Source organism: Hipposideros armiger, unplaced genomic scaffold (assembly GCF_001890085.2).
Source record: "Hipposideros armiger isolate ML-2016 unplaced genomic scaffold, ASM189008v1 scaffold_66, whole genome shotgun sequence".
NCBI classification, from domain to species: Eukaryota; Metazoa; Chordata; class Mammalia; order Chiroptera; family Hipposideridae; genus Hipposideros; species Hipposideros armiger.
In genome coordinates this window covers 1,687,205-1,705,639 of record NW_017731416.1, presented here as the reverse complement: position 1 = coordinate 1,705,639, position 18,435 = coordinate 1,687,205, and the positions used below count along the sequence as shown (strand labels likewise).

Below are 18,435 nucleotides of genomic sequence, written 5' to 3'. Positions count from 1 at the left end.
CCCCACCCCAACACATTTTTTTTTTTCTAAAGAGATCACAAGGAAGTCTTGGTTTAAAAAGAAACAGAAACATACACAGGGGGTTGGTGAATGGTGCCGACCGCGGCCATCGCAGTTGGAAGCTGTATTTTTTTTGGGGGGGGCGGGGTGAGTAGCTTCCATGGAGTTACTTTGCGCCCACTCCTAGCGGCAAGGGGTCGGGTCCGGCAGGCTGACCGTCCCCAGTAGGGGTGCGGGGCCGGGGACGCCGCGGGCCCCGCCGCCTCCCTCGCGGCGACCCCGGATGGATGCGCGCCCCCCGCCCGCCCGCGCCGGCCCCAGGAGCTCCGGATTTCGGGAGCATCCTTCCCGCGCCGGGCCCCGCCGCCGCGCGTAGCCGAGGGCAGCGCCCCTTGGAAGGGCACCACGGAGCAAGGTAAGATCCAGCCCCCGGCGATGGGCCCTGCGCATCTCCACAGCGTTATTTTGTGTTTTTGCAACAGATCTGCCAGCGCTCCTCGCTCTCTCTCTTGCTCACTCGCTCCCTCTCTCTCCTGCTGGCTGCCTGTTCTAGGAAGCCAGCGCGCGAGGGGGGGGAGGGGGGATGCACAGCACAGGGGAGAGAGATTGCGCATGTTGGTCAGTCGTGTTTTAAAGAGTACATTGCGGGGAGGCTGAGAGGGGCGCATGCAACAACAACTTTTGGAAGGGTGAGCTTGGCGACCTTCTTTATTAATGACTGCGGCAAAGCGCCCCCGGGCCGGCGAGGGGGCGCGGGCGGGCGGGGGCGCGCCGGGGCTGCAACTTGCCCCGCGGGCTCCAGCCGGGCGGAGGGACTGCGGCGGGAGACCGGTGCGGAGGGGAGGTCGCGCGGCCGGGGACGGGGGTTCGGAGGACCCAGAGCTAACTGCCCTCCTGTCGCCTCGAGTTTCATTTTGTTGATACGCAGCACGTCCGGGCGCCGAACCGGGCTGAGCCGGTGCACATGACCCCTGCGCTGGGCTCACGTGCAGCCGGCCGGGTCCCAGACACCTTCCGGGGGCCACCGCCTCCGCCCTGTCGCCCCCTCTCCGGGTTAGGTGCACGCGGGCGCTGCACGCGGGGGCAGCATGCTCAGTTCTCGAGAGGGCGCGGAGGTTCTGCACAAATTAAACAGTTTTTTGGAGGGGTGGGGGACGCCCTTTCCAGGTGAGTATGGAGGAGGCGCAGCCCGGGCGCAGGCGGTGCGGGCTGGGGTCGGGGGCAGCTCCCATCCCCAAGGCTGCGCGGGAGTCCGGCGGGGGAGAAGCGCTGAGAGAGTGGAAATGTACCGGCGGCGGCCGGAGCGGCGGGTGCGCGCCCGCGGGGCGACGGCAGGGGGCGTGGCCCTTGTTTACCTTCTCCCAATTCAGCCGGTTCGCGTCCCGCTCCGGGGATGGTTCTGCAGTCCCCGGCCCTCCGCCTCCGCCCCTGCGCCCTGGGTGGTACCGGGAAGACGTAGGCAAGTGGCGGCCCCAGCCTGGGACTTACACACCTGACCCCTAAGTGAGTGACACTGCAGCCCCCGCCCCCATCGAGCGCCGCTGCAGTCCCTCTCCCGGATCCCGGTCCGGCCCCGCCCCCGGCAGTGGCATCTTCCCGGCCTTACCTCCTTCCTCCCTCTCTTCCTCCCTCACTCCCTCCCTCCTTCCCTCCCACTCGCCTGCGCCTGCGGAGCGTCTCCCGCCCGCCTCCTCCCCGCCAGTGTGCAGACTTGTGGCTCCCTCTATCCCTGGTCCCTGAGACATCCTCTTCAGGCCAAGGGATGAGAGGCGGGTCAGCTTGGCGATCGGTAGCTGTTATGTCAGAAGATGGGGTTGTCTGCGAGACAGGCAGGAAGGCTTCACTGTAGCTTCCAGAAGCCCAGGACATCTCCACACACGCACCCTGTTCCCCACCACACACGGCTGCCTACCCCCCAAGGAGTTCGGTAGCCCTTACCCGCATCACCTAAACCCCTTCCGCCTCCCTGGGCGTCTAGTCCACCTCCCGGCGCCGCCCCGGGCCCGAACCGCCTCTTGCCCTTCCTTCGCCTGGGCTGGAGCCCCCAGCAGCCACCTCCGGCTCCTCCTCCCGGCTCCTGCGGTCGGAATCACGCCGGCGCGCCTTCAGCCTGCTGTCCCGCGGACTGCCTCCAGGGGCAGGCTGGAGGCGCGTGCCACCCCCACTCCCAATCCCCAAAGCCTCTGCCGTCCGCCGGGCACTTGACTTTTTTTTTTACCACCTTCGCCGCAAGTCTCGTGCCCAGGGCTGGTGGTGGGGGAAGGATTGTGTTTCCCTTTGCCCCGTGCCAAGGGCAGGCTGCAGTCGGCAACTCCGATCTCTGCAGATTTGCAAACCTTGCCCCTGCACTTAGCAACCTTCCCCCCCACCCTCGCCCCCATATACTGCGGGATTCTGGGACACAAAGTTTCACCCAGGGGCTGGGTTGCAGAGGGTCATCAGGAGGCGTCCTGTTTGCACTCAGCATTGCCAAAAGGGAGGGGCTAGATGGGAACGACTGGACCTGCCGCCTTGCTTTTGTTGGGAGAGGAGCCCTGAGCTTTGAACCCAGACAGGCTGTCAGGAGATCCCCTTAACGGTTCTGTTGCAAACTGAGTCCTGGACCCTTGTGGTGGTAGGGATGCCGGGCCCCTCCTCCCCAGGGTGGCATTAACTCCCTTCACTGGTAAAATTCCCAGTAGGACGTCTGGCAAAAGGGCTGGGCAGGGAACTGCCAACCGGGTTCCAAGGGTGCTGGCTTCTCCCCTACCCTGACTTCCTCTCACCTTTGGGGCCCAAGTGAACGCACCATCCCTCCTGTCCCATCTTCCTGGGGCGGGTTGGGACTCGCAGAGCCATCTAACAAGCAGAGGAGGGAAATAACAACAGAATAACTGTAAGGGGAAGGAATGAGTAATAAAGCAGACCCAGGCAGCGAGGAGGGCTTTCATGTTTAAGAGATGCTATTTGCTTTTTAGGTCACAGGCTGCAAAAACAAGCTTTGATCCGAAGTGGGCGAATAATTTATTGAGAAAGTTTGCATGGTAGAAAAAAAAGGGATGTTTGTTTGATCTGGAGCCCTCTCAGTTGTCCCAAGTGCTATTGGCTGTTGTTTAGAGTGGAAAAGCATTTGGTTCCACAGCAAATGCCTCGCAGAGGGAAGTCCTCGCAGCAGGACTTGCAGTGAATGTTGGATTTGAAACTGTTTGGCCAGGGGTCTCCCCTGCACTTTTGGAGATGAAGTGTTTAAGGATAAAGTTGTTTGGGCTCAGGATGCAGCAAATGGTTCCAGATTTCCCATCCAACATGCTTTTCCTTTCCCTGAATCGCCTGGCTAAATGGCCAGTAACACTGATCCAAGAGGCTGTCAGAAATCTCCACTTAGCTTTCATTGACAGGTGAGGTGGGACTGCTGGTTCCAGCCCCAGGTGCATCCCAGAGTCTTGAGGTTAGGCTTTTGACTGACTTCCCTGTCCTTGAGATTGGGGGCAGGGTGTTCTGGTTAACTGGTGTTCTGGTTAACAGGGAGGTAGTAGCCCTCTACCCAAGATCCAGGTCAGAGGCTTCCAGTCCAAATTCTTCACAGCTCATCCAGCAGGCTTTTGTGGGCTTCACAGTGCTCCTTTTAAGTTCTCTGAGGGGAGTACACATCAGAATTGTGAGGAGAGGGGGTACCCCTGGCTTTCCCTGATCTCCACATAGCACCCTTTCCATGTGGCTCAAAGCTTAGGAACCCAGGAGGGTTCTCAGACAACCCGTAGGACTTGGGAGTACCTCAGCCACCCTCTGAAGTTGTAGGGCATAAGCCTGGTGGGACAGGGCATACCATCTGGAGTCAGATGGCTGAGGTTTAAATGCTGGCTATGCAGCACCAGTGATGACAGTTACACTGTGCCTCAGTTTCTTCATCTATAAATAGGGTTAATAACAGTACCTGCCTTATGGTGGTTGTATAGATAAAGCAATATTGCATAAAAAAGAATAAACCCAAACGAGGCATGTGGTAAGCACTTCATTAGTATTAGACAGTTTTACTATTATTAAATGACCTGGAGAGGGCCCAGATGCAGCTTTGACCTGTGATCTCTCCCCTTTAGGCTACTAGGCTAAAGAGGCAGCACCCTTCTCTGAAGAAGGGATGAGAAGCACCCCGTAGTTGCCAGTGTGCAGTCATCTGTGGGAGCAAGCTGACTGAGCTCTGCCCACTCTGAGGTGGAGGGTAGGGTGCGAGGTGCCAAAGGACAAAGTAGACAAAGCCCCTTTCATTCTCCCAGGATCTCCTCGGCATGTCCCCAGGACTGGGTCTGGAGAGTGGGTGTGGGCAGCATCTCCGAGGGGAGCTGGGTGCACTCTGGGACACTTGGAATAGCAGTTGGGCAGTGATGGGTGTCGGAGGAGAGTTCGGGCTTCCTTGTGCTTAGAGAAGCAAGTTTGAGAATCTGTGTGTACAAAATCATTTTTGTAACGGCCGTTACTATCCCTGAGAAGGCATTAAAGTTAATGAGAGATAGGAAAGGGTACGGCTCTGACCCCCGTTTAAAGCTATTTAAGAGTGTGCAGTTCTTGTTTTCTGAATGTCTGGCCTTCCCGACACAAGGAGGCTCTGAGGACAGGTTTTCCAGCTGAAATATCATTAAATTGTATTAGCATCTTATTACACACACGCCTTAGTGGTCTGCCTCAGACAGGGAGAGTTTTTGTTTCTCTTTGAAAGATTGTGTCTGGAATGGTAAATTGCCTGCTTGAAAGCCTCCCCCCACCCCCCCTGTTTTTAAGGAGGAAGACGAAATCCTGCTGTGTGCGGTGGCAGTCAGGGCAGGCCTGGTGGCCCCAGAGAGGAGAGTCCAGAGGCCACATTGGGGTGTTTTAACTGCCCAGGGAGCGGCTGCAGTAGCAGGCCTGAAAGGCCCACTGTTCCCAGGGTCAGCTGGAAGGGCGTTAATGGAGGCCCAGGGTGTTTATTTGAGTTTATTTGCAGAAAGGTCTTTAAAGGGGGCTGGCATTGGGCATTGGTGTTTCAAGTCCAGACCCGAGGCCCCCACTAAGACCAATGACTAGTGCTGCCAAGAAAACATCTGCCACCACATTGCTGCCCTATTACTGAGTTGACATTGATCATTAGCCAGGAGCCCAACCAAATAAAGCCTCCTGGAAAATGTGTGAGGTTAAGACGGGGAAGGGGGCTGTGAAAACAGGACGAAATCTTGGGCTGGGGTGTTTGTTCCTGCACGCTACAGGCAGGCCAGCTGGGCTGTGTGGTCCCCACACTTCTAGAGGGAGGGGACAAGAATACACTCAGTACTCTACATCCATTGTGCCCCTGTTGCGTGTGGGGTGCAGCGCAAGGAAACCATTAGGGATCCAGCAGGGATCCAGGCAGACTTACTCTCATGGGACATACACTCTGTAGAGGGACGTTCAACAGGTAAATGAACAAACACAAATTAGGATGGATACTGGGAAGATGCTGAATAACGGGTTGATGAGCGTTCTTTAGGTAAGGCACAGCCTCTGTGACATTTATGCTGGAACCTGAAAGACGAAAGGTCAGGCACGCATAGGCTGCATAAACCATTAAAGGCAGAGAGCCCAGCCCATGCACAGGGCTTGAAGCATGGACTGTTAGGCTTGTTTCAGGAAATGAAAGGAGGCCTGTGTGGCTGGAAAGTGGTGGGGAAGGGGTTGTGGTCCGTATGAACTTGTGAGGTAGGCAGGCGCCAGATCGTGTAGGGTCTTGTGGTCAGGAGCTTGAGTTTGGTCCTTTGGTCAGCAGGGGAGCCTTTGAAAGATTTTAAATAGGAGCATGACATGATCTTATTTATGCTTTTTTTTTTTTAAGACTTTTTTGAATTGGGGAAGGGATACATTGTGTTTCTCCAGGACCCATCAGCTCCAAGTCAAGTTGTTGTTCTTCAATCTTAGTTGTGGCGGGAGCAAGCTCAGCTCTCAAGTCGCCGCTTTCAGTCTGGTTGCAGGCGGGGGTGCAGCCCACCATCCCATGCGGGAGTCGAACCTGCAACCTGTTGTTAAGAGCACACGCTCTCACCAGCTGAGCCATCTGGCCGCCTGTTGGCAGCTTGGGCGCAGCTCACTGGCCCATGTGGGATTCGAACCGGCAGCCCTGTTGCTCAGAGCTCGCGCTCTTAACCAACTGAGCCACCCAGCCAGCCCCTGATTTATGCTTTTTAAAGATCATTCTGGCAGCCGTGTGGATCCTAGATTATGAGGGAGCGATAGTAGAAGCTGGGAGGTAAATGAGGAGTCTGGGCAAGATCGGAGACTGGCTTGGACTAGTGTGGTAGAAGTAGAGATGGGGGGGAAAGGGGTGGATTCACAGTGTGTTCTGGAGGGAGAGCCCATTGGACTTGCCAAAGGTTGGCTGTGGGGTAGATGATGCACAGAGAGGCTGTGAGCTACTCCTCCATTGAGGGGACCCTCTGATACCCGCATTCCCAAAGAAGAGCTTCCCATCTGTGTCTCCATGCTGGGGATGTGTGGGAGGTACTAATGGGGGGAAAGGGGGACCCTTTCTTTCCTAGATTCTCCTTTGTAGGAAGGGTTTCAGGAGCACTTTCTGTCCCCAGAAGCAAGTACCTTGTGTGACACTGAGGTATTCTCCCAGAGCAGACCTTGCTTTGGGAGAGATTGGAGGGTCAAGTGGAGAGGGAAAACCCGGAGGCAAAGACCAAGTCTGAGCACCCCTAACCCCCACCTGCATCTGCAGCCCTGGATTTCAGCTTTGGTGAAGGAGTCCTCCTGGTCCCCCTTGTTGGGGTAGAGGTGGGGAGGGTTCATGGTGCAAAGGGCTGTCCCCCAGGGAAGCCCTCATCTAGGGCTTTATTAGCCACTGACAGTGGAGGCTCACCTGAGTCAGGGGAGGCCTTTGCAACAGTCTTGGTTCAAACGAAAGAACTCACAAAACAGTGGCTTCCCTCTGAAGCCTAGTTATTATTCCAATTAAGCCACCGCAAACTCTGCTCCCTTAATAACACCCAGCCAGGAGGACTTGGGGGTGTTTCATGGAGGGCAGGTTGGATGGGGAACTGGCTGAGGGTGGGGTGCAGGTCTGCATGCTGGGGGTCAGTGGTCCTGAGCAGCAGGGAACAACATTATGAGAAGGGTGGCGGCAGACAGGGGTCCTGCTCTAGAGGACCTTCCTTACTGTGCATTACTGCTCCCTATCTGGTGGGCGCTGGTAGGAGGACTGTCCACCTGGCCCAAGGTATTAATATAATAACTAGCACCTATGTGGAAAGTGAACCACTGTGCTAAGGGCCTTATGCTGCTCTCATTTATTTTCACCAGCTGATTCTAGCCCACGGATGTGTTTAGTTTGGCCCTCTCAAAGTGCTTTAAAAATTCTGCATCAGTTGCCAACATTTTAAGCTCTGGAGATTTGTGTAAAAACCCAGATCCAGTTTGTGTCCTCTGGGAGGCGTATCTGTCCCATGGTCCCTGGTCTAGTGAGGGGCAGAGCTGGGATTGTAACTCGGTACCCCTGAATCCAGAGCTGCTGCTTTTATGCTATGAAGGAGCCTGGCCCGGAAGTGCCCGCTTTGCTAGAAATGAAGAGCAGTGCGATTCCTGTACAGCCCGTTGCCGGGGAAAACAGGTGGGCGCATTTATAGCACCTCTCCTACTCCTATCCCACCTGTGGCAGGACTGGGCTGGGAAGATACAGGCTAGAGTCAGGGTTCTGTTAAAGTCAACTTTGTCACCCTCAGACCCCAGAGGACAGTGAGGATGGACTGCTGTGGATGGCGGAGCATTATTGCCCCATGCGGTCTGTGACCTGGGCCGCTGGCCTGATTACACTCTGCTGCACACAGGCAGGGAGGTCTAAAGGTCAAGAGCATGGTCTCCTGAGTCAAATAGACTTCTTACAAGCACTGCAATCTTGGGCAGGTCACTTAACCTCTCAGCTTCGTTTTCATCTGCAAAAGGGAAGCAACTGTCATGCCTATGGGCACCTAAGGTTTGCTCTGAGGGCTTAGTGAGGTCTCTGGGTACCAGGATGTCTCCCTCCCCCGCCGCAATTTGTGCTTGGCGATTTTAGCCCTCATTGGTCCCACCACCCTGCCATCCATGCTGCTCACAGCACCAGGCGTCCCTCCGTCTCTCCACACCCTCTTCAGAGCTGGGCAACAAGCAGCCCCAATGAGCCTGTCATCCTGAGCCTGCCGTTGGGGGACACTGGGGTGGAGAGAAGCTCCTGGCTGAGGTCAAGCTGGAGGCAGGCTGGTCATCCTGGTCAGCTCAGAGGTCTGGGTAGTCACGCCCTGCCTAATTTCCTGGTCTCTGCAGGGCTGCAATAGGAGAAGGGGAAACCCAGACTTGGGGCTGCAGCAGGTGGCAGGAGGGATCCCAAGCAGGGTGGGGAGCCTGGCTGGCCTGCAGCTGGGCTGGGCAGCAGGGCTTTCTCCCTGCTGACACTGGCTCCTTGTCCTTTGCTGTGGGGAGTGAGGCAGCCCAGGGTCCAGACTAACAGGAGCATGGTAGAAAGCACTCTGGGCCCTGAGCCCCAGACCTGTTCTCACATTAGGACTTAGCCACTGGCTAGCTGTGAGACCCAGGATATGTGAACAAGCCACTCGGTGTGCTCCCCTCCAAGAGGGGCCAAGAGCAGTCCCTGCCACCCAGGAATCTGCAGGATTAGAGGAAATAGTGGGTGGAAAAGCACTTCCAACAGGCAGGAGCTGACAAGGGCACAAAGGCAGCTCAGTGTGGGCTCAGGGATCAGGCCACGTGGACTCAAATCCCAGTTCAGTCAGTTACTACCTAGCAGGACAAGGAACTGAGCCTCCCCAGTAAATGAAGCTAATAGCTTACAACTCACCGGGTTGTTGGGAACGGGAGATGGCTGAGAGGGTGTGGGTCGAGGAGTGAGCCCAGCATGGGACAGCCGCCCTCCTTCCCTTAAAGTTAAATGCTGCCATTGAGAGAGAGTTGGTTTGGACTTGTATCTGGAGAAGAACACTGGAGGAGAGAGGGAGCCCAGCCCGGGACCAGTTACCCTGGGCCTGGTGTGTCTCAGGGACCCGCTTGGAGCCTCCCGGCCCCCACCCCCGTGTCCACACTCCTCTGGCGGCCCCTCTCAGGATGTGTCCTCAGTGCTTTCTTGGCTGGCTTATCCTTAAACTCAGATCTCATGGTCCTGCTGGAAAAATCAGTCTTGTTTCCTCTGCCCTCCCCTCCTTGGCACCCAGCAGGGCACCAGTTGCAACTCAAGGGTGGGAATGGATTCTTCTAAGGGCATGAGTTTCCTTGGGTGGAAGCTGGGGCTGGGCAGGTCCTAGTCACTGTTCAGCCTGGGCTGACCCCTCACACCCTCACCCTGCCGTGCTCTCTCTCTCTCTTCTCAGACTCCTACTCCTTTGAGGCTCAGGGCTCAGGAGGTGGGAGAGGCAGCCTCCTCTCCTCCCACCCCACCCCTCCCTAGGGTGGGTGGGGCAGGGATGGGGCTGGCTGAGAAGAAGGCTGGGGCAGGGCCCTGTTCTCATTCTTCTGCTGGAGCAGGTGAGGGTGGGGAGGTGGGCTCCTGGTGAGTTTCTGAGAGACTGAGGATTTCCCAAGCTGCCTGTGGGTATAATGGGGCCTGCCTTTTGTTGCAGATGGAAGAGAAGAGGCGAAAATACTCCATCAGCAGCGACAACTCGGACACCACTGACAGTAAGGCCTTCCGTTTGGGGCTTCTACAGGGGGAGCATTTGAATAATTACCAGGCCCAGATTGGGGAAGGCTGCCCCATGGTCTCAGTGTTGGCTAAAGTATAAATCAGATCAGATCCCTCTGCTCCGAAGAAAGTCCCCACACCACTCTAGCCCCCGGAGCCTTGCTGTTCTCTTCACTCTGGGAGCACGTCCCTGGCCCAGTGGCTCTCCTGTTGGGTCAGGGCCCTGTAACAGGGTCAGGGCCCTGTAGGAGGTCTCTTCAAAACCAATAGGAAACTTGTTACTATTCTAATTATCTGATAAGTATCATTTCCTAACCACTGGTAAGCTCCTTGATAAGAGGGGTCATGTCTTGCTCACTGCCTTATCCCCAGTTAGATCAGGCACATAATAGGTGTTCAGTAAATATTCAGCTTACATATTAATGGCGTCTGACCTTCATGGGATCTTGGTAATAGAATCTCAGAGGTAGACTTGTGTATGGGCTGGGGGTGTCATTTGGATGTCTGGGAGTGGGAGGGCATTGTCAGTGAGAAAATCGGGCTGAGGGAGCCTCTTGTGACATTTGGGGGAGGTTTGTGTAAGGTGAGAGCCTTTCTCAGAAGGGAGCTCGTCTCAGCTGCCCCAGGAACTGGGCCCCGCATGAGCTGCTTGAAGTAAGGAGTTCCCTTCTGCCCTGTGCAGGAGACACACTGCCAGGAGGATCCCGCCTAGTGGTGTATCCTGGTGCAAGCCCAGGCTAAGGAACAGGCTGCACTGCCAGGGAGGCTGGGCCTGGAGCCCTGCACCAATAGACCCCAGAGTGTGCACATATGCGGTGAGCGCCTGGGATTAGGGAGATCACCAAGGCCTCTTAGAGCTCCCCGAGTTCCACACCCCTCCCTCTAACCAAGAGCCTGAGACAGATGCACTGGGACTTGGGTCAGGCCCCAGTTCCTTCCCCCCATCTAGGTCTCATTTGCTGTCCTTGGGGGTCTGTTTGCTCAGCTTGGCTCTGGTGTCTAACCTGGCCAGCCCTTCCTCCCTGCGGCAAGAGATCACAGCGTCTGGCCTTCTGTGGCTGCAACCACGCTGCCTGTGGCCTGGCTCAGTAGAGCCAAAAAGAACCGCATCCTCTACTTCTAACTTTATTGCAAGCAAAGGAACCCTTGAGGGCGGAGCACCTGCAGGTATGGGCTTCTGGGCAGCTGAGCCCTGTAACTGCATCAGGATTGGGTGAGACTGAGGCTTCCTCCTTTTCCCTGTGCCCACCCATGGCCGCTGCTCCTTTGACCCATAGGGATGAAGACCACAGCCCTGTAGCCTAGCAAGGGTCTCAGACCCTCATAATAATAGCTGATGTTTATTGAGGCAGCACTGTGTGCTGGGGACGATGCTAAGATTTACAGGCATGGTCTCATCAAATTCTCACAACCCTTTGAAGACAGTTACTCTCTTGCTCTCATTTTATAGAAGAGCAAACTGAGGTTCAGAGAGAGAGAGTCATTTGCCCAGGGTGCCAAGCTAGTAGGTGGCTGAGCCAGGGCTCAAGCCTGCTCTGGGTCTGCTTTCGAGCAGTCCTCTTCCCACTGCCCTGTCCTGCCTCTGTCTACCCACTTAGCTGATATCACACGGAGGAAGCAGAGGACCAGAGAGGGCAAGGGTCTTGTCATGGGTCACACAATAAGCTAACGCTAAGTCCTAGCTCCAGCCTTTTATTTTCCAAGCCCTTTCTGGTTGATGAGTGGAGGAGGCATCATGTCCCCACTCATCATTTGAGGGGCCCAGAGCAGGGACAGCCCACCAGGTGCTCACAGAGGTGTCCGCCTCCTGAACATTCAAGCCAGAACTTTCCTTACAGGCTTCCTATTCTTGGGTGTGGGTGGGTGGGTGGTGTTCCTGGCCTTCCAGGGGCCTCTAACGAGCTGTGTTCTCTCTGCAGGTCACACTACATCTGCCTCACGATGCTCCAAACTGCCCAGCAGCACCAAGCCAGGCTGGCCCCGGCAGAACGAAAAGAAGCCCTCAGAGGTGGGTAATGACAAGTGTCCTGGAGAAAGAGGAAGCAGAGGTGGGGAGGTGACAGCAGCAGAGACCTAGGGAGAGTTAGGGCTGCAGATAATGTGGGGGAAGAGCACGCCTGGCAGAGGACACAGTCATTGCCAAGTCAGGCCAGTGTGGCTGAGTGGAATGAATGGGGGAGGGGATGCCAGTTCTTAGCCTTGTAGGCTGTAGAGTTGTTCCTATTGGTCTGAGTCAGAGGAGAAGTCTTTCTAGGATCATCAGCAGGGTAATGGCATAGCCTTATGTTTTAATGGAAGGTCCCACTGGCTGCTGTGAGAAGGGAATGCCGGGGACAAGGGCCGAGGCAGGAAGCATTCTTTTGCAACTGCAGTTGACCAGGAGAGAAACAATGGTGGCTTCCAGCCCAGTGGTGGCAGTGGAGTAAGAAGCAGTAGGATTCAGGACACTATGGAGGCTGAGCCCAGGATGACAGGACGGCTGATGTAGGGGTGCAGGATGGGGTCCTGAGAGTAATCCAGCTAAGTCATCTATCTATTCCTGATTATGCTCAGTTCATGTGCATCTTCATTTTAAGCCTTCCTTACTTTGTTTGACCTGGGATGTTTCTTGTGGCAGGTAGAGGTGTTTGGCTTCTGGCGCTGCGGAGAAAAGCAGCATCAGGGCTGGGTGGACGAATGGGAAAACCCACACCCCAGAGCCCCATTGCTCCCTCTTAGGTCGTCAGTGCCTTTCGCGGGGCACAGATGAGGCTGCAGAGCATTGAGTGTGTAAGGTGGGGAGGGGAGAAGGGGTTGAGTCTGGCCCTTAAGAAAGGCATTGTTATGCAGCCTCCTGAGGAGCCAGGCACTCCGGACACTTTAGTTTTTTAATCCTTAAAAGTAGCCCAGACTTCTCAGTCCTGTTATAATAAGGAAATTGAGGATCCCAAGGTTATATAGCCAAGACCTGAAGTTTTGGGGGTCAACAGTGGCCAAAGGGGGAAGTCCAGAGTTCTAGAGCTGAGCCCTTGGCTTGGGATGGGGGAGGGTATCTGTGTTCTGAACCTGGTGCCCTCCTCTCCCCGCCCTCACCACAGGGGCAACCTTGGTGCTGCTGTCCTTAGGCAGCCCCTGGGGGTAGGGGTGGGGGTGGGGGCGGGGGCGGGGGTTGTCTTCCACAGAACCTTGCATTTGAAAAACCTCCTGGAGCTGGCTGACCGGAAGACTCTCCCTTTGTGGAGGTGGGGAGTGTTTAAGAACTCCCACCCCCATCCCCCAATCTATTGTCCTCCCTTGGCCCTGTGGAGGAGGGGTGGAGATGGAAGGAGATATCTCCGGGAACGCAGTTAGGACTGGACCGGAAGCTGGAGCTAAGGTGGGCATGGCAGGAGGCTGTTCTGGAGGCTGTCAGTGCTCTCCCGGACTGGCCCTGCTCAGTGGGGATGGGATGTGCCCAGTTGTGCTGGGCAGTAGGAGGCAGAGCGCTAGGGCGCTGGGAGCCCCTGGGACCATCCCTCCAATCCACCATCCCTCTCTCTGCTCCTGCCTGTGCCCCCCCTCCCCCCTTGAGACCTGCAGGGCCTCACCAATTGTTATGGTTAAATTAGTAAAACAATAGCCATCTTTATGTACCTTCCTGGTCCTGGGAGGCAGCGATTGTCATGTCCATTTTAGAGAAGAGGAACCTGCCCCCTGATTTCTGTGGCTATTCAGTTTGGAAAAAGAGAAGTTCTGAGGAGCTCCTGGGGCCGGCTCCTTCTCTTGACTTGCCCTGCCCCACTCCCTCCAAGCACCAGCAGGAGGAGGGGCCACCTCTCAGGGCAGAGATCCAAGGCAGAGATGCCATCTACACCCAGGATAGGCTGGCAGCTGGGAGGAAACAGGTGTCAACCAAGACCGAAGACCGAGGGGAAAGAGTGATTTGCATGGGGCTGAAAATTCCCCTGCCTCTTGGGTTTTCCAGCTCAGAGCCTTTGAACCTTTCCCCTCCTAAAAATAGAGTCAAGCCATTGTAAGGGTGTTGGTGCCGGGCCCTGCTGGGGACTGCCAATGCGTGGCCCCAGGTTCCAGCCCAGGAGCCTCTCGGGGCTGTGAGGCCTCACTGGAGACACCCGCCCTCAAGTTCTGGGCTCCAGGAGCGCTGAGGAAGTCTTCCCCGCCTTGAACTGTCGCCAAGGACAAGCTTTTCCTCCCACAACAGGCTGGAGAGCAGCCTGCGAGGTTTCCCTCGTCCCCTAAGTGAGGAGGTTGAGCCATAGCCACCATAAATTCCAGGCTATCGCGGGGCAGAGAGGAAACCGTCAATGAAAGCTTCCAAATTATTTGGCTCATGAGAAGGCGCAGATGAAAGCGGGGATTTGGCGACAGAGAACCTTTGCACTAAATCTCACTGGGTTATTCCTTTCTCTTTCTGTGAATGGGTTGGGGAGGAGGGCCTTTCTAGTCTGCTGGGCCGCTTGAGGACTGAGGGCTTTAGACCCTCCAATGAGAGGGAATCTGGGAGCCCCATCTGCTCTCCCCCTGAGTAAAAAAGCCTGTGGGGAGGTTATCAGGCTGGTCACATGGTCTGCTCCCAGTCTGGCCCAGGTTCCCAGCCAAAATATTTGTAAATTGATGTGCATGGTGCAGAAGGAGCCCCCTTTCTGGTGGCTACATGGTTCACTTGTCCCCTTATCTGTGAGTGGACAGTGACGGGGTGGAGGGATTTGAGGACCAGGAGTACTTCGCGTAGCAGCAACGCTAGCGTATAGTGAAGCCAACAGCTATGGAAACGGTTGGAGTTGGGTTTAGATGAGACCGGAGGGGCTGTTGCTATGATGACCTACCAAGGTCCGCCCTTTCCAATGCACCCAGAGGTTGCAAATCAAGGGACTTTGTTTACACAGAGTGAGGTGCCCCAGGGCCGGAAAAAGTGCTCCAACCAGGAGTCAGGACCCTGGACAGGGCCTAGGCCTTGAGGCCCAGCTTCTCTTCAGGCCCTTAACCAGTGGGGGGCCTTTCTCAGCCAGAGTAAAGAGGAAGTGCGGACCTCCATGCTGGGGGCTGAAGGGACCGCCCCTGGGGTAAGGTCTTAGGGGGCTGGGTTAGGGTTTTTGGTGGAAGTGCACCAAGGTTGGCCGCAGGGTCCCCTTTGGCAGTGGAGGGAAAAGGTAGTGCTGATCCCAAGGACACAAGCTGCTGCCTTCCTCTGCTCTGCCTGCCTGCAGTATCCCAACAAAGCTGAGATCTGTTCCTTGGGGCTTAACCCCTTAAGGGATTAGCCTGGCCAGGCGAGGTGGTATTCGTGTATAAATGGTGCTGAAGCTTTGAGTTTCTGGCCTGGCCGCTCAACAAACGGCGTAACCATTATTGGTGCTTCAGACTTTGTGGGTCATCTCTCTGTGAACCTGATGGAGATCACAGACCCCCATCCTACCTCACCTCCAAGAATTCTGACTTAAATGGTCTGGAGTTGGGTCGCAGGTCCCTGTACTATTTAAAAGCCCTCCCGCTGGAAACCAGGGTTAACAGCTACTGCCGTAGACCTTTGCCCTTAATTTGCTAAGATAGGAGTTCCTGGCTTGGGCCTTTCTGGAAGGTTCTGAGGTTGACAGGGTGGAGGGGATGGGGGTGGGGGAGGCTTTCTAGGCTGATAGACTGATTCAGAGACCTAAGCAGAGGCAGAGAGTGTGGGTGGGGCAGTTCCCCAGCTCACCCCCGCCCCCCATGGGTTCTAGGGGACTGACAGGTTTTTGCTAAGCCCTCGGCCTGGCAGGGCCATTCAGGAAGAGACCTTGGAGGCTGCTATTTGAGGCTGTGTCTTCCTCAGGCCCGGCAGAGAGGCAGGTGGGAGGGCAGGCTGAGCAGTGGGGGTTTCCCCCATAGGCTGTCTTGAAGTAGAAAGCTGTGTTTTTAGGAAGTCAGAGTCCCCAGAAGTCAGCCAGTGGGCAGGGTAGGGACATGAGTCTTCAGGACCCAAGAACTCCTGACACAGATTCAACTCAGCAAGCACTCAAGGGTGCCTCGTAGGGCCCTGCTGGTTCTAGGGGGACAGAAAATTCAGGCCCCGTCCCCGGGGAGCTGGTCCTCTGGCTGTCAGCAGGATGCAGGTGCTATACAGGAAAGTGTCCGTTATGAGAGATGCAGCCAGCTTTGCCACTGAGGAGCTCTGTGACCTTGGGCAAGTGACTTTCTCTCTGAGCCTCAGAGCTGCCATCCATAGAGCCCAAACCTGCCATGGGATTTCTGTTTTGTAGATGTGACTGTCCTTTCCTGCAGCCCGTGGAACCTGGGGGTGGGGGCGACCCCAGAGTGAGTGGAAGTGAAGCTGGCCTCCCTGGAACGGAAGCCTGGATGGGCCCAGAACAGGGTGGGTGGGAGTTGGAGCCAATCTAACTGTTGGCTCCTTTGTAGGCACTGGTGACAAACTCGTATATCCCTAAATGAGGGAATGGGACCTCTTTGCAGGTTCCCTGGGGGCTCTTCACCAGTGTTCAGCCTCTCCACCCTGGGACCAGGGCCTGGGAGAAAGAGATGATCCTTTTGGGCAGCCTCTGCCACCAGTGGGGTGTCCCCAAGACCCAGTGTTGGTAAAAACTCTTGCCTAAAGATGGCTTCCCCCAGAAAAAAGGCAGTGAGTGAAGAAGACTGAGGATGCAGCTCCTTGGTTAGACCCACTGCTTTTTAAAATGGGACTCTCTTATCCTGGGTAAAGGCAGGAATGCCCAAGTGTTGGAGTGCAAAACTGCAGGGTCAGTAAGATGCCTTCCTGAAGGAGCAGAGGTGTTATCCAGACATTTGACACAACTTATTTATATTAAAACAATGATGGCATATATTGTAGTAACATGCAAAATGAGAGATAGAACAGGAGAATCCATAAAACGCTTTTGTGCTTGCCCCTGTGGATTCGAGCCCTGTTTCCAGCCAGCGGCTCCCCTGCTACCCTGCAGCAGGCGGGTGGGGAGGGGAGAGCCCTTCCACTGGGCTCAGCGCCTGCTTGCTGAGTCTCCCGCTGCCTTCCTCTGGGTGGGGGGCAGAATCCACTTCTTGTATAGTCGGAAACATTGCTGCTCCCGCCAGCTGGAAAGGCCTCCTGGCCTCTGGGACTTGTCTTGCAAAAGAAATGTGTGTAATAAATTCTCTTTAAGAGCAGGAAGTGCTGTTATCCTTATGAAAGAGAAAGATGTTGAGTGAGAGAGAGAGACAGTGTGTGTGTGTGTGTGTGTTTTAAGTGTCTGACCAAATGTGCTTGAATGGGACTGGGCAGGGGGTGGCCTTTTCTAGTGTTTTATGCCTAATTTTAAGTATCTAACTTTGCTCTTGGCTGAGATACTCTTTATCAGGTTCCAGCCCAGGAAAGAGATTTTTTAAAAAAATAAGAGCTATCTGGGTGATTTGTGGGTAGTATTGCAGTGGTTCAAGGACAATGCAGACCTTAACTAAGTGGTTTGACTTATCTGGGTCTCAGTCTCCACACCTGTAGGATGGGGGTAAATATGAATGAGGTGAGATTATATTTAGCACAGCACCTGCATGTCACAACAGGGCAATTAGTTTTCACTATTAGCTATTGTTTCTAACAAGATGAGGTGCTTGGGGGGGGGGGAAATGCGATCCAAATGAAGTGTATCTGGTAGTAATTTCACTCGGCTCTTCCAGAACAAACTCTCAGACATCCTTTTCGGGGGTTGGGGGAAGGGTGCTACTCCTAGCTTTGCACTGGGACTCCTCATGTGGACAGAGGTCAAATGAGAGGCAGTCCTGGCCAGAGCCATTTTCACTGGCTTTGGGACAGTGACCAAGACCAGGTCCTGACGTCCTCCTACCGCCACCCTCCCTGCTAGGCAGGACAGGAAGTTTCAGAGTTCAGCCATACTTCAGACAAATCCTGAGGTTCATTCATTCATTCACTTGCTCGTTCCACAAGCATTTCTTGAGCACTTGCTGTGCCAGGCACTGTGCCACAAACAGGCATAATGATAAACGGGGTACACGTGCAGTCTCTGCCTCTCTCAGCTTGATTATTAGAGGAGGTAAACAGACATTAAACAAATCATCACACAAATAATCCTATTTTGTAATTGTGATAAGCGCTGGACCCTTTCCTTAAGTAACTAAACTTCCTCTTGATGCCTCTTGGTCTGAAACACACTACGATACAATAATTCACCCTTGAGAAAAGGAAGCAGAGCCCAAAGTCCCAGGATGAAGTATTCACAGAGCATCCACAAATCTTGTGGTCATGTACGAGAACTCTTAGCATAGCGAGGTGAAAGTTGCCCGTTGTCATTGTCTTTATCTGCTTTTGGAGATCATGTCAGATTCCACTGATACTTTGTGGCAGAGCTCTTTTTGAGTTCTCCCTGGGGAAATAGGTGCATAAAGCTAGATAGACTTTTGAATGGTTGTAGTGTGCAAGGCCATGAACTGTGTCCCTACACCTGGGCATCTCAGGGTGTTCACCTCCTTCCACAGCTGCATTGGCACCTTGGCACTCAGATTGGTTATGAAATTAGAGTTTTAGACCTTTACACATTCTTCCCACTGTTTGAAGAAGCTACAATTAACATCTCCTAAGCAGCTCCACAGAACTTTGTTGCTAGGCAGCAGACCTTTAACGACAATTTGTCAATTTCTGCCAAAAGAGAGGAAAAATAGTAAACATTCACATTCTTAGAAAATTGCTTGTTTTCCAGCTTCCAACTTTCTTGCCATGGCAAGGCCTCCAGTTGATGAGTGTCCATTTTATTCTTTATTTAGTCTTCATAAATAATTCAAAGGCGTTTTGGGAGAATAATTGAGCCTTTTTTCAAGCCTAACCC

General features: G+C 54.7%; 1 protein-coding gene across 7 annotated transcripts in view; it reads left to right on the top strand.

Moving 5' to 3' along the window:
- The window catches only part of JADE2 (jade family PHD finger 2), a 45,597-nt gene that overhangs the window by 1,319 nt on the left and 25,843 nt on the right, over positions 1-18,435 (top strand). For 2 of the 7 annotated variants that reach the window (XM_019642216.1, XM_019642218.1), the window contains exons 2-3: positions 9,591-9,648; positions 11,572-11,660. In XM_019642216.1, the coding sequence (XP_019497761.1) occupies positions 9,591-9,648; positions 11,572-11,660 (147 nt within the window). Of the gene's footprint in view, positions 1-30; positions 416-443; positions 690-1,084; positions 1,504-9,590; positions 9,649-11,571; positions 11,661-18,435 lie in introns of those variants that run through there. The other 5 variants (XM_019642219.1, XM_019642214.1, XM_019642220.1 and 2 more) reach the window with 5 other exon arrangements.